The 15,658-nt window shown below is 42.5% G+C and overlaps 1 protein-coding gene across 1 annotated transcript; it reads left to right on the top strand.

The window, feature by feature from the left end:
- Positions 1 to 12,362: 12,362 nt before the first annotated feature.
- On the top strand, positions 12,363 to 15,365 carry LOC309834402 (eukaryotic translation initiation factor 4 gamma 2-like; the record flags this gene model as incomplete). The annotated part of the gene is given in 7 exon segments (XM_082673141.1): positions 12,363 to 12,442; positions 12,572 to 13,301; positions 13,305 to 13,947; positions 13,950 to 14,118; positions 14,120 to 14,390; positions 14,394 to 14,699; positions 14,703 to 15,365. Coding segments are annotated over 7 exon segments (2,862 nt in total).
- Positions 15,366 to 15,658: the final 293 nt, after the last annotated feature.

The following is a 15,658-nucleotide window of genomic DNA, read 5'->3' as shown; positions in this document are numbered from 1 at the left end:
ATGGGAATACCAGATGGAGACAGAAGAGAGAAAGGAGCAGAAGAAATAGTGGAAAAAATAGTGACTAAGAATTTCCCCAAATTAAAGTCAGACACCAAAACACAGATCCAGGAAGCTCAGAGAACACCAGGATAAACACCAACACAATCTGTATGTAGGCGTATCATCTTCAAACTATCGAAAATCAAAGATAAAGAAAAAATCTTGAAAGAAGCCAGAGGAATATAACACTTTACCTACAGAGGAACAAAGATACAGATTACATCCAACACCTTCTCAGAAACCATGTGAGCAGGAAGAAAGTGGAGTGAAATACTGAAAGTATTGAGAGAAAAAAGCCTCCAACCTAGAATTCTGTTCCCTGGGAAGTTATCCTTCAAAAGTGAAGGAGAAATACTTTCTCAGACAAACCAAAATTGAGGGAATTTCTTGCCAGTAGACCCTCCTTGCAAGAAATGTCAAAAAAAAGTCTTACAGGGAAGGAAATTAACACAGGTCAGAAACTGGGATCTACATAAAGAAAGGAAGAGCATCAGAGAAAGAATTAGTGAAGGTAAAATAAAAACTTTTATTTTATTTCTCTGATTCTTAATTGATCTATCGGATAACAGTATGTTGAAAATAACAGCAACAATGTATTTGGTTACATATGCTGATGTATGTATATTAAGTACACATGTGCTTAAGGATGTTTATGTATAAACAAAATGAAAGTAAGGAATGCTACAAAGGACAGGAGGGAGGAATTAGGATTATTTTGTTACCAGAAGGTACTCACACTGTCTGTGGTGTGGTGCTCTTCCAACATGGACTTGGATTAATTATAAACATATCTTGAGAATTCTAGGGCAACCACTACAAAGTTAAAGAAAGAAGTATAACTGATATGCTAATAAAAGAGAAAATGGAATCTCATGGAATGTTCAGTTAAAACCACAAAAGGCAGAAAAAGAGTGGAAGACAAAACCAGGAACAAAGAACAAGGGCAGCAAATAGAAAACAGTAACAAATATGGTAGCGATGAATCCAACTATATCAATATCAGATACAAAGTAGTGCTTACATTATTACTGTTCAGTTTATCAAGGAAAAGTCAGGAACTGGCTAAAAATAGCATATGCCCACATATTTACCATATAATCTCATTTCTTTTCAATTCATATGAGGGCTAGAAAAAAATGGGGTTTATGAGAAACGATATAAAGAAAAATGCCTTTAGAAATCAATTTTAATAAAAGAAACTCTAGTCCTTTTGATTATTCAGGCTCTCCTAAGGTATGTTCCTCGGAAATCTTCTTCCAAAGTACAAAGAATACTTCAGGAGAAAAGATTTATGTGGTCAAATGGGTTTGGAGAATGTTGCATTCTATAAATTCCCTTCTGGAAATTTACAATACACATAAGCAAATCAAAGAGTCTGAAAGGATAAGGAAGATGTGGTACATATATACAATGGAATATTACTCAGCCATAAAAAAGAACAAAATAATGCCATTCACAGCAACATGGATGGACCTAGAGATTGTCATACCGAGTGAAGTCGAACACAGAAAGACAAATGTCATATGATATTGCTTATATGTGGAATCTAAAAAAAAAAGGGTACAAATGAACTTATGTACAAAACAGAAGTAGAGTCATGGATGTAGAAAACTTATGGTTACCAGGGGATAAGGTGGGGGGGAGGGATAAATTGGGAGATTGGGATTGACATGTACACACTACTATATATAAAATAGATAACCAATAAGAACCTGCTGTATAGCACAGGGGACTCTACTCAATACTCTGTAATGGCCTATATGGGAAAAGAATCTAAAAAAAAAAGAAAGAGTGGATATATGTATATGTATAACTGACTCACTTTGCTGTACACCTGAAACTAACACAACATTGTAAATGTAAATCAACTATACTCCAATAAAAAACTTAACTTTTTTTTTTTAATTTAAAAAAGAGTCTGAAAAGTCCCAGAGTAAAGGAAGTTTATTTAGCCCGATGTTTCCCAAATTTTGGAAAGCACAAAGAAATTCTGGCAAAAAAAAAAAAAAGTGATGTTGTAACTCAAAAACACAAGATTCTTAAGATGGTCAAGTGACCTTAGCTGGAGATGAACATGATCCATGTCTATGGCCATGGTCTCTGTCATCTCCTGCTGGTGTAAAGGTGCCCCTTTCCCGTTTAAGGACCAGCTCCTCCAAGTGCACTCTGGTTGCCAACCCCTGTTACTTTCTCAAGGACTTCATTCCTACATCATCAATTTTCTATTGATGTTTTTCTCTATTAAGATGCTGATCCAGTAAGTATGAAAACATTTCTTTGTAACCCAACTTGGAAACAGATGTTACTTGAAAAATGTCAAGTTGCCACCCATTTCTTTGCTCCCCTGTTACAGCACAATTCCTGGAAGTTTCTACTTGACATCTCTTCTCGATGATGTTACATAATCATTCTTTAGTCTGTTCTAATCTGGCTTTCTTCCACACCGCTGCACTGAATTGTTGTCAAGGTCTCAAAAAATTCCATGTTGCCAAATTCTGTAGACATTTGTAAATTCTTATTTTAATTTACACTCAACAGCATTTCACGTACTTGGCCACTCATTCCTTGAAATACCACCTTTATTTCTGCGACCTCATGCTCTTCTGCTTTTCTCCATGTCTCACCTCAGCCACCTCTGATGACTTCACTGCTGCCACCTGACCTCAAAAAGTAAGAATTCCCCAGGTTCAGTTCAGCTTACTTGTGTTTTTCTAACCTCTTACTAGATAATTTCATTCATTTCCATGGCTTTAAATAATGCATATGACTAGATTATGAGTGCCAAATGCACAGGCCCAGTTCCTAATTCTGCCCTGAGCTCTAAATTCTTAGAGCCAGCTGCCTATTGACATGTTAGCATATATGCCACGTGCATCTCAAAGGTAGCAATTCCAAAAGGTGCTTTCCCACCTTAACCCAACTTCTGCTTCTGTGTTACATATCATGATAAACTGCACTTCCTTCCACCCTGTAACACTGGACAAACACTCCGGAGTCATCCTCTGTCCTCCTTCCCTTATCCCTCACATCTAAGCCATTAACAAGACCTGCCAATTTTCCCCTCGCAAACCTGTGCACTTGAACCTGTCTACTTCTCTGCATCTCCATTTCTACCATCTGAGTTCAACCATCTTCTCTCGCCTGGACTATTGCTACTGCTTCCTAGCTGATCTGTTTCTCCCCTTGCCTCTCTCCAGTCAATACTCCCCATGGCACGTGAGTGACTTACAAAAGTGCAAATCCAGTTGACTCACTCCGCATCCCGCTTGTTAAAAGCCTCCAGTGGCTGGCTCACTAGCTCGGATACAGCACAGCGGTCAAGGTCTGGTTAGCAGCTGCTTCCTCTTGGTCCAGTTGCTACTTTCCTCCCTGCGCATTGGCTTTTCTGCTTTCTGTACTCTTCCCCTAAACACGCTTGGCTCTTCCCCTCCTGTTCTTTCTCTACCTGATTGTTCTTCCCCTCTTTTGCATACAGCTGACTTCTTTCATATCTCACCTCAGTCCATCCCTGACCATCCTACCTAAAGCTGCCAGCACACCCATGAGATTCCGTCCCACCTCCATGTTTAGTCCCCTCAAAGCACGTCAGATGATCTGCATGGATGGCGTTTCCTATGAAGGGGTGATGGTGAGTTGGGCTGGGTGCGATTTGGGTCTTTGTTTGTCTTCTCTGCACACACCTCACACACATCCCTGAGCATGGAGATCTTTTCTGTCTAGTTGACCACTGTAATCCCAATGTCCAGAGTAATGCTGGCACAGAATAGCTCCTAAATTAATATTTGTTGGATAAATAAATCCATAATCCTCATTATAAACAAAGGCTTACAAAAATATGTGATTATTCCTCTGTGTCAACCCAGATGATATAATCCTGGTGAATTTCAATGGAAAGTGAGTCTAAGGAGGCCAGTCCAGGTTACAATAAGAAAACAAAACTGCAAGTGAAATATGGACTTCCTAAGGTGATATACATCCCTAGTGCACCTGAGGTTTAGGGATGGAAATAATTCACCACCAATTTTGGGAGGAAATTTCAGCTAAATGACACATCTCATGGCATCCACATCTCCTTTTCAAATCGCAGCTTCTAATATTGTGAATTGAAAATCCTGGGGCTTCCCTGGTGGCGCAGTGGTTGAGAATCTGCCTACCAGTGCAGGGGACACGGGTTCGAGCCCTGGTCTGGGAAGATCCCACATGCCGCAGAGCAACTAAGCCCGTGCGCCAGAGCTACTGAGCCTGCGCGTCTGGAGCCTGTGCTCTGCAACAAGAGAGGCCGCGACAGTGAGAGGCCCGCGTACCGCGATGAAGAGTGGCCCCCGCTCGCCGCAACTAGAGAAAGCCCTCGTACAGAAACGAAAACCCAACACAGCCAAAAATAAATAAATAAATTTATTTTAAAAAAGGAAAGAAAATCCTGGACTCCAAAGAATTCTTTCCTCTCTACTCACCTTTTTCAAATCTTTTCACTAAAATGTAATTTAGAGTTTAGCCACTTGAGGGCGCTTTAGATCTTTTACATGCACTCCCTTTTAAAAAAATGCCAGGCACCTTTCAAAAAGGCCAGAATTAATTTCCCTACAAATATTACATCTTTGATTCTGACACTTTTAAATCTCTATTAAATCTCTAGCTCCTAAAATTCAAACAAGCTATTTCTAATCCAGGAAACTGTGACACCGCTGGCTCATGACTTAATCTTATTCAAGTTGTCATTACAACACAGAGCCTCTGTCTTCAGTTTCTCCTGAAGAGATCACAGCGCTATCCATTTTAGGTTAATGATTCACAAGGAAGGTGAGCTTAGACTCACGCCAGAGAATTTTCGAAACGTGCACTTCTGAGCCCCACTCTGTTCATTCAGATGCATTAAATTACAACCGCCGGGACACAGCATTAGCTTAGGAGGTTTTTAGAAGCTCCCCAAGTGCTTTTTTTTTTTTGCGGTACGCGGCCCTCTCACTGTTGTGGCCTCTCCCGTTGCGGAGCACAGGCTTCGGACGCGCAGGCCCAGCGGCCATGGCTCACGGGCCCAGCCGCTCCGCGGCATGTGGGATCCTCCCGGACCGGGGCACGAACCCGTGTCCCCTGCATCGGCAGGCGGACTCTCAACTACTGCGCCACCAGGGAAGCCCTCTCCAAGTGCTTTTAATACACTCTTGGATGAGGACAAAGGCCACTGTTTTCAACCAGCCTTGCAAAAATATGTGTATATACATGTACACACACACATATACACATACATGTATACACACATACATATATACACACACATATATACACACACGTATATATACATATATACCCACATATATATATGAACAACTGTGCCTCAGAAGAGACAAGAATTAGGACCCCCCGCCCCCGCAGGAATCTCCACAGGAGTCACGGGCATTACCTAAAGCGGTCAGGAAATGACTGCCTCGAAGACGGTTACCACACAACGTTGCAGTTCTGTTTTCAGTCCCCACGGGTCCTCTACCAATGCGCTCATTTTTGAGGTGAGTCGTCAGACTGGCCTGATGTGGCTCCACATCCGCCTCTGGAGCTGAGGACGCGTCTGGAGAGCACGCGGAGGGAAGGCACAGCCCGGCGAGCCTGGCTGGACAGTCAAGAACAGCACCCCATGTCCTCTGCGCCGAGTACGTGTACCGCCCCTCGATTCCTCCAAATATGCCAACTGCACCCACATTCCAGCGCCAGCAACGCCACGAGCTCCCTGTGCCTGGCAGTCTTACAAGCATTAGTGAACACATTTGTTTTCCCGCAAGAACGTGAGCAGGAGAGCTGCGGGGTTTTTTGTGTTTTTTTCAGTACTCGTGCCTCTCACTGTTGTTGCCTCTCCCGTTGCGGAGCAGAGGCTCCGGACGCGCAGGCTCAGCGGCCATGGCTCACGGGCCCAGCCGCTCCGCGGCATGTGGGATCTTCCCGGACTAGGGCACGAACCCGTGCCCCCTGCGTCGGCAGGCGGACCCTCAACCACTGCGCCACCAGGGAAGCCCCCGAGAGCTGCGTTTTGATTTTACGTCTTTTTATCCCAAGCCCAGGCAGTCAACTCACTCAGGAGACAGCAGAAGAGCACCATCTTCACTTCACTTCTCTTTGAATCTGGGTCTCATCCTGATGAAACATGAAGAAAGACGTGTTGTGTAGGAGGCGCCGTTTCCACGTTATTCTAACCTGGAATGAACGCTGACATCGTGCGGTCACATCAAGAGAGTGGGACGTGCTGTACTTCGGGAGGAAAGAGGCACAGCCTCCTACCCTGATGCTCCAGCATATGATGTCACCTGCTGGTGCCTCTACTCCCCATCTCCAAGATGCAGAAACGAAAATATGTGCCTCTGTGGGGACTGGACGGACAAGACGTTGTGTGTGATGTGGCCAGTTGCCCCCATGTCCACCCCCACCCCTTCCCATGCTACTTCCTGGTCTGCCGCGGCCAGAAGAGGGAGGCCCACTCCCTGGCAGCAGGGACTTTGGGTGTGAGCTGTGTTCTGTCCACCAGAGGCAGATGCTGGACAGGAGCGAGAGGCCATGTCCCTGCAGCTCAGCCGTCTGTGCTGGCAAGCAAGGTGTCAGAACTCGGAGGTTTCCTGCAGTGGAGTTCCAGTCCACTGTCTGGATTTTTCAGTCTTGTGAGACCTGTGGCCTTATGTCGGGGCCAACCTCAGAGGTGGGAGCTCCTTGGGCCTGTGTCATCCCGGCGGGCATCCCAGCCACCCGAGAACCTGCTTCCCTGGCCCTTCCCTGACTGTAAGGGCTGCACTCTCTGTCTCTACCCACTTCCACTTTAAATCTCTGGAGAGGCTTCTGTTTCCTACCCTGAACCTTGCCTAATACAGACAAACAAAGTGCTTAGTAGAGTTTCTGGCACTTAAAAGTTGCTTTAAAAATGTTAGCTATTATTATGGTTTATATTTGACCTTTTTAAAACATTTAAAATTGATATATAGTTGATGTACGATATTATAAATTATAGTTGTACAACATAGTGATTCACAATTTTTAAAGGGTATATGCCATTTATAGTTATTATAAAATACTGGCTACACTCCCTGTGTTGTACAATATATCCTTGTAGCTTATTCATTTTATACCTAGTAGTTGTACCTCTTAACCTCCTACCTGTATCTTCCCCCTCCCCACTGGTAACCACTAGTTTGTTCTCTATACCTGTGAGTCTGTTTCCTTTTTGTTATATTCACTAGTTGGTTTTATTTTTTAGATTCCACATATAAGTGATGTCATATATTTGACCTTAGCCACATTAAGCCCGTTTCCTTATCTGTAAAATGGTGACCTGCTTCCATAATTGCTGTGTAGATAAAATCAGATAACGTATGGAAAGTGCTTAGCACCAGGTGTGAGGGTTCAAAACTTTTATCTATAATTGTCATTTTGACTGGGTTCCATTGTTATTTTTTTACCAACGTATAAATTATTTTGATACTAGTCTTTTAGTATTGAACTAAAAATCTTGCATACTTGATAACACCATATATAACTGCACTGTACAAGTGTATGCCAATGTCTAGGCTATTGACCTGTGCCAGATTTCTAAATGTAGTAATACGTTACACAGAGAGCCGGGCTGAACTAAAATAATAATAATATTTTCTCAAAACTAAATCACCTGATTCTGACCTGTGGAATTTTTCTTTGGACTTTGCTCTGTGACCACTAGAGGGCAGACAAACACGGTGGAAAATCAGTACTTACCAGACAAAGCAGTAGAGTCTTGATCTGCTTTTTGAATGTGGGTAGAAGCCATATTTTTCAGTTTCTCCTGTCGCAGCAACCAATGAAGAAAGTAGAATAATGATGCTTCATATGTAAGAACACAAATTTCAGTTAAAGTATCATGTATTTGTTTGAACTTAATAGTTTCATAAAATTAATAAGCACAATTTTCCACCACAGACCTATATAAACTTTAAAGCAAAACCACTCAACGACACATGCATGGATTTCTTAACTTAGAAGAGAATTAAGCAGTGAATGACTCATTAGAATAGAAGCAGAGGCACACTGTGGTATCATAGTGAGCATACCATGCACCTGGGCATATGGAGACCTGGGGATACACAAATGGGCCCATTTTACCATTAGGTGCTGTTGGTGCAGTGCTTGGGGTTTACACATTGTTCAAGACACTAGGAAAAAGTGTGAGACTTGTAGAAAAATCGACTCCCAACTTCAAAATGAAAACTGGTTTTTCAATTTACACACACACACACACACACACACACTCTGAAGCTAACAAACCAGACCCCCAAAACAACAAACATCTGCTGGGGTTCTGATGGAATTGTATTAATCAATTTTCTTAAAATTACCACCTTTACAAGATTGAGTCTTACAATTCATGAATTCAATAGTATTTAGATCGTATTTAATTCCTCTAAAGAATATTTTACAATGTTCTACACAGAGTTCTTGCACCTAGAGTTAAGTATTTGGATTATTTATATTGCCTTAAATAGTATCTTGTTCTTCAAGTTTAATTTCTACCTGTGTTACTGGTATATGCAAATGCAATGATTTCTGTACACTGGCTAAAATCAGCACACTTGCTAAATTCTCTCATTAGTTGATACTATTTATGTATAAAATCTCAACTTTTTGATTATATCTTATGCAAATAATGCCTATTTCCTACTGTGCTAACATTAAAGTGTTGTCTTTTTCTTACCGCGTTGCTTGGGGCCTCCAGTATACTAGGACACAAAGTAGTGACAGCACATCCTAGCGTTGTTTCTGATATGATGGAGGTCTTCAATCTTTCACCATCAAACACATTCGCTAAGGGTTCAGCAATTTTACTAATCTTTTCAATTTAGCAAGTTTGACTTTATTAATCTCTTTTATTGTGTGTTTCTTCTGTTCCATTAATCTTTTATGCTACCATTTTCTTCCCTTTATATTCTTCGGATTTAATTTGCTGTTCTTTTTCCAATATCTAACATTGAAATGGAGACTTGGTTTGTAGAATTTCTTTTAAAATATATGTGTATACCTTTCATTATAAACTTCCAATAAGTATGGAAAGCAAGTTGGAAATAATCAGTTTTAATTATTCAACCTGAAGTTCCCAGTAACTTCATTCTGAAATTAAATCCTTTAATAATTTTTTATAATATTGTGTGGATTAAAATCATTCTTCTACATCATTAGACCTTGCCTTTCCTAACCTTCCATGTTTATTCTCTTCTTTGGTGTGTGCTACTCCATCTCAGATCACACTAGAATGCACTCGCTACAATTCTAGCTTTGGCACCCCACAGCCTGGCCGTGTCTAGTCCACCACACGCTCTGCAGTCAACAGAACACTGGATCCACCTGTTAGTCAGTCAGCTCCTGAAATCTCGTCCTGTGAAAACTTTCCTCACGATTGTGTTTTGTGGTTGTTGTTTTACTATTTTGTTTTGTATTTCTCTGTATCCTAATTTAGGGGATATCAGGGTTCTGAATGTTTTAAATAAATGAACCCCATATCCACCTTCTGATCAATTCTTTTTGGTTATCAGGTTTACATTGTAAAGTGAACCGTGATTTCAGTTTACAATAGTGCCCATGTTGCTTTAATTTTGTGGCTGCATTATTTGGACCCTGTTGAATGGGGAGATGAATTTGCTTAACTTCCCCCCATGGAAGGTAAAACCAGATGAAACGAACTGATAATTCTCATTAAAAAAAAAAAAAAAGGGATGGATTTATAATTTGGAGTGTGGCACTTCCACAGCCAAGTTTTTAGGTTGTGCAACATTTAACTTGGTTTTGTTCCATGGGTATAGCCTGGCAGTCACCTGACCAGTCCTCTTGGAAGTACATGCTCCAGATCACAATGGGGACATGGGGTCAGAGGGTGCATGAGTCAGCACACGCCCACAAACTCCGCGAGGAAAAACAGCTCTAGCCATTTGAGCAGGTATCATTAATCATCTTAGCAGATGGAAAGCCTGTTAAAAAGTGACTCCTTCCAGATGCCAGCAGAGACCACGTTACCAAAGAACTGGTATGGCCCAAGCTCTTCGGATGGAATGATTAAAGGGGAAGGCGCTCAGCACAGCCCTAAATAAGGAGAATTACCCATTGCTGGCAGTTTCTGGAAGCCATAATTCCCTGGGAACAGCCCAGATCTTTGGCCTCAATGCAATTCATCCAGGTGTGTTTCTCCAAAATCTCACTGTTATCAGAAAAATCACACCTCCTTTCTCATCACTCCTGAGGCACATAAAAATCATCATCCCCTATTGCCTGACATGCCCTGGAGTAAACTGGCCAGGCATGTATTATCAGTAATTGTACACATTCCCTGAAGCCAAGAATTGCACTTGGCCAAGTTATAGGCATACAATACATATATAAAAAATAGGGGGGCTTCCCTGGTGGCGCAGTGGTTGAGAGTCCGCCTGCCGATGCAGGGGACGCGGGTTCATGCCCCGGTCCGGGAAGATCCCACGTGCCGCGGAGCGGCTGGGCCCGTGAGCCATGGCCGCTGAGCCTGCGCGTCCGGAGCCTGTGCTCCACAACGGGAGAGGCCACAACAGTGAGAGGCCCGCATACCGAAAAAAAAAAAAAAAAAAGGTATTGATTATTTATTTCTTAGAGAATCAGTCCACACTATTTCATGAACACCTAAAAAAAGTAAAATGCTTATAAAAAGTTGTCCTATAATGGTGGTGAGGATTAGGACCCTTTGAAAAGCCTGCTGTGTCACATGAGTCTATCACTCAAGGGGGAAAAGATGGTACATAGTTATCCAGTCATTTTCAGGAATACAATGCGCTCACACTACATTAAAATGTGTTAATGATGATCATAAAGCAAATGTTTCCACAAAAATAACCAGCACAAACTGAGTGATATAGCCCTGAGGGCATTTACTAACATGTTCAATGAGTATCAAGTAAATAAAAGAAGTTGTAAAACAAAAAAATTATGAACATCCAAATGTTCACAGAAAACTTATTTTCCCCTTCCTTTTTATTTTGAAAATTTTGAAATCTACAGAAAAGTTGCAAAAATAGTAAGAGAAACACCCACAGGCCCTTTGTCTGGATTCCTCAATGTTAAGCTTTTGCTGAACTTGTTTCTCGCCTGTGTGTGCGTGTGTGTGTGTGTGTGTGTGTGTGCACGAATATATTCTTGACCATTTGAGAATTACTTGCAGATATCATAACACTTCATCCCTAAATGCAAATCTCCTATGAATGAAGGCATTCTCCTATATAATAATACAATTATGTCACTCAGGAAATATAACAGTAATACGATGCCATTTTCTAATACACGTCCATTTTCAAATTTGCCCAACTATACCAATAACGTCCTTGGTTTTTTTACTTTACTTTTCCTCTCTGGGCTACAATCTAGGGTCACACATGTCATGTCTCTTCAACCTCCTTTAATCTGGGACAGTCTCCCATCCTTGTTTGTCATTCATGATGTTGACATTTTTAAAGGTCCGGGACAGTGGTTTTCCAGAGTGTGCTACAATTTGGATAGTCAGACTCAGTTTAAACATTCTGGGCATTAATACTACGCAGATGAAACGTGTCCTTCCTGGTGCATCAACAATCATGTGCTTCTCCCTTAGAACTTTCTCTCCATGCATCCTACACACAAACTCTGCTATTACTCATCCCCAGACTCTATCGCGGGGTGGGGGTGGAGGGTTACTTTCTCCTGCCGCTGCTAACACGGCCCACCTGCACAGGACGTTCTCTCTGTTCTTCGCCTGCTACCCAAGGGTTCCTTTGTTCACTGCTCAACTCAAGTATCACACTTACCACAAAAACTGTCTCTACTAGACTCCTCCAGGCATATATATCTCTCTCCAAAGTTCCTATAGTTGTCTAAAATCCACCCAGTACTTCATCACAACGAGTAACTTCATTGCTCCCCTTGTATTAATACTAATCTTATCACAGTTGTGTACCTTGTCATCCCACTGGAATGCCACCGAATTGACAGCAGCGACCATGAACCTTGAATTCTCTACATTTGGACTGTATTTCCCAAAGAGCCTATCAGAATCCAGAGCACTTGGTAAACAGTAATTTTGTGGTCTTTGATGAATGAGTGAATTAACATTACCTTAATGGTAAAGGAAAAAACCCATACTGCAGTTATTCCCCTTTGTATTTAAGAACTCATCCAAGAAAACTGTTTTCAGTTTAGCCCCCCGGGGGCCATACAAATCCCCAGAGATTTTTTTCTACGTCTATATGTAACTGTACTTAAAAAAAAAAAAAAAAAAAAAACCTAAACAAATAGTTTAAATTCTCAAGGAAATTTCTCAGAAATTAAGAATGGAGGCCAGCAGCGAGCCGGAGCTCTATGGAGGTGGCAGCTGCAGCAGCGACTCCTCTGAGCTGAGAGTTTCAGGCCAGTCCCGACTCCTTCCTCCCCCTTCCCCCCGCTTCTTTTGTTTTCCGTTCCCCTCCCCCTCCCTTCCCTGTCCCCACAACCGGATCCTGAGGCGGCAGCTGCAGTGGCAGCTGCTGAGTTCTCGGTGAAGGTTTTTCATTTGTTCCACCCCTTCCCTCCCCACCCCATCCATTAATATTATTCTTTTGAAGAGTCTTGGTTGTCAAGCCGCCAAAGTGGAGAGTGCGATTGCAGAAGGGGGTGCTTCTCGTTCCAGTGCTTCTTCGGGCGGAGGAGGAAGTAGGGGGGCACCTCAGCATTATCCCAAGACTGCTGGCAACAGCGAGTTCCTGGGGAGAACGCCAGGGCAAAACGCGCAGAAATGGATTCCTGCACGAAGCACTAGACGAGATGACGACTCCGCAGCAAACAACTCCGCAAATGAAAAAGAACGACATGATGCAATCTTCAGGAAAGTAAGAGGCATACTCAGGAAGCTCACTCCTGAGAAGTTTGACAAGCTATGCCTTGAGCTCCTCAATGTGGGTGTAGCGTGTAAACTCATCCTTAAAGGGGTCATACTGCTGACGGTGGACAAAGCCCTAGAAGAGCCAAAGTATAGCTCACTGTATGCTCAGCTATGTCTGCGATTGGCAGAAGATGCACCAAACTTCGATGGCCCAGCAGCAGAGGGTCAGCCAGGACAGAAGCAAAGCACAACATTCAGACGCCTCCTAATTTCCAAATTACAAGAGGAATTTGAAAACCAAACCAGAAATGTTGATGTCTGTGATAAGCGTGAAAATCTCCTCCTCCCCAAGGAGAAGGAAAAGAGAGCCATTGCTAAGACCAAGATGCTGGGGAACATCAAATTCACTGGATAGCCTGGAAAGCTTGATCTTATTCATGAATCTACCCTTCATAAGCGCATCAAAACACTTTTGGAAAAAAAGAAGACAGTCCAACTCAAAGATATGGGAGAGGATTTGGAGTGCCTCTGTCAGATAATGAGGAGAATGGGACCTAGGTTAGACCAGGAACGAGCCAAGTCCTTAATGGATCAGTACTTTGCCCGAATGTGCTCCTTGATGTTAAGTAAGGAATTGCCGGCGAGGATTCGTTTCCTGCTGCAGGATACCGTAGAGTTGAGAGAACACCATTGGGTTCCTCGCAAGGCTTTTCTTGACAGTGGACCAAAGACGACCAATCAAATCCGTCAAGATGCAGTAAAAGATCTAGGAGTGTTTATTCCTGCTCCCGTGGCTCAAGGGATGAGAAGTGACTTCTTTCTGGAGGGACCGTTCATGCCACCCAGGATGAAAATGGATAGGGACCCACTTGGAGGACTTGCTGATATGTTTGGACAAATGTCAGGTAGCGGAATCGGTACTGGTCCAGGAGTTATCCAGGATAGATTTTCACGCACCATGGGGCGCCATCGTTCAAATCAACTCTTCAATGGCCATGGGGGACACATCATACCTCCCACACAATCGCAGTTTGGGGAGATGGGAGGCAAGTTTATGAAAACCAGGGGCTAAGCCAGCTCTACCATAATGAGAGTCAGGGACTCTTATCCCAGCTGCAAGGACAGTCGAAGGATATGCCACCTCGGTTTTCTAAGAAAGGACAGCTTAATGCAGATGAGATTAGCCTGAGGCCTGCTCAGTCTTTCCTAATGAATAAAAGTCAAGTGCCAGATAACTGTGATTCCTTCTAGTGCACAACCACCACGCACTCAGACACCACCTCTGGGACAGACACCTCAGCTTGGGCTCAAAAGTAATCCACCACTTATTCAGGAAAAGCCTACCAAGACCAGTAAAAAGCCACCACCATCAAAGGAAGAGCTGCTTAAATTAACCGAAACTGTTGTAACCGAATATCTGAATAGTGGAAATGCAAACGAAGCTGTCAGTGGTGTAAGAGAGATGAGGTCTCCTAAACACTTTCTCCCCAAGATGTTAAGCTAAGTAATCATCCTGTCACTCGACAGAAGTGATGAAGATAAAGAAAAAGCAAGTTCTCTGATCAGTTTCCTCAAACAGGAAGGGATGGCCACAAGTGACAACTTCATGCAGTCTTTCCTGAATGTATTGGACCAGTGCCCCAAACTGGAGGTTGACATCCCCTTGGTGAAATCATATTTAGCACAGTTTGCAGCTCGTGCTATCATTTCGGAGCTGCTGAGCATTTCAGAACTAGCTCAACCACTGGAAAGTGGCACCCATTTTCCTCTCTTCTTACTCTGTCTTCAGCAATTAGCTAAATTACAAGATTGAGAATGGTTAACAGAGCTTTTCCAACAAAGCAAGGTCAATATGCAGAAAATCCTCCCAGAAATTGATCGGAATAAGGACTGCATGTTGGAGATCTTGGAAGGAAAGGGACTGAGTTTCTTATTCCCACTCCTCAAATTGGAGAAGGAACTGTTAAAGCAAATAAAGTTGGGTCCATCTCCTCAAACCATATATAAGTGGATTAAAGATAGCATCTCTCCCAAACTTCATGTAGATAAAGGATTTGTGAACATCTTAATGACTAGCTTCTTACAGTACATTTCTAGTGAAGTAAACCCACCCAGTGAGGAAACAGATTCTTCCTCTGCTCCTTCCACAGAACAGTTAGAGCAGGAAAAACAACTGCTTCTTTCCTTCAAGCCAGTAATGCAGAAATCTCTTCATGTTCACGTTGATCTACAAGTCAGTGCCCTCTATGCTCTTCAGGTGCACTGCTACAATAGCAACTTCCCTAAAGGCATGTTACTCTGCTTTTTTGTTCACTTCCATGACATGGAGGTTATTGAAGGAGACGCTTTCTTGACTTGGAAAGAAGATATAACCCAAGAGTTTCCAGGGAAAGGCAAGGCTTTGTTCCACATGAATCAGTGGCTAACCTGGCTAGAAACTGCTGAAGAAGAAGAATCAGAAGAAGAAGCTGGCTAAAAAAAACCAGCCGAAGCCTTAAATTGTGCAAAGCATACTTTTGCTATGATGTTACTGCATTTGACCTAACCACTGCGAAAATTCATCTCGCTGTAACGTTTTCACAATATTTAAAGCAGAAGCACGTCAGTTAGGATTTCCTTCTGCATAAGGCTTTTTTGTAGTGTAAAGTCTTAATCATAGTCTACCATCAAATATTTTAGGAGCATCTTTAATGTTTAGATAGTATATTAGCAGCATGCAATAATTACATCATAAGTTCTCAAGCAGAGGCAGTCTATTGCAAGGACGTT

Source organism: Grampus griseus (assembly GCF_964374135.1).
Source record: "Grampus griseus genome assembly, chromosome: 1".
Lineage (NCBI taxonomy): Eukaryota > Metazoa > Chordata > Mammalia > Artiodactyla > Delphinidae > Grampus > Grampus griseus.
This window is presented reverse-complemented; position numbering and strand designations above follow the sequence as displayed.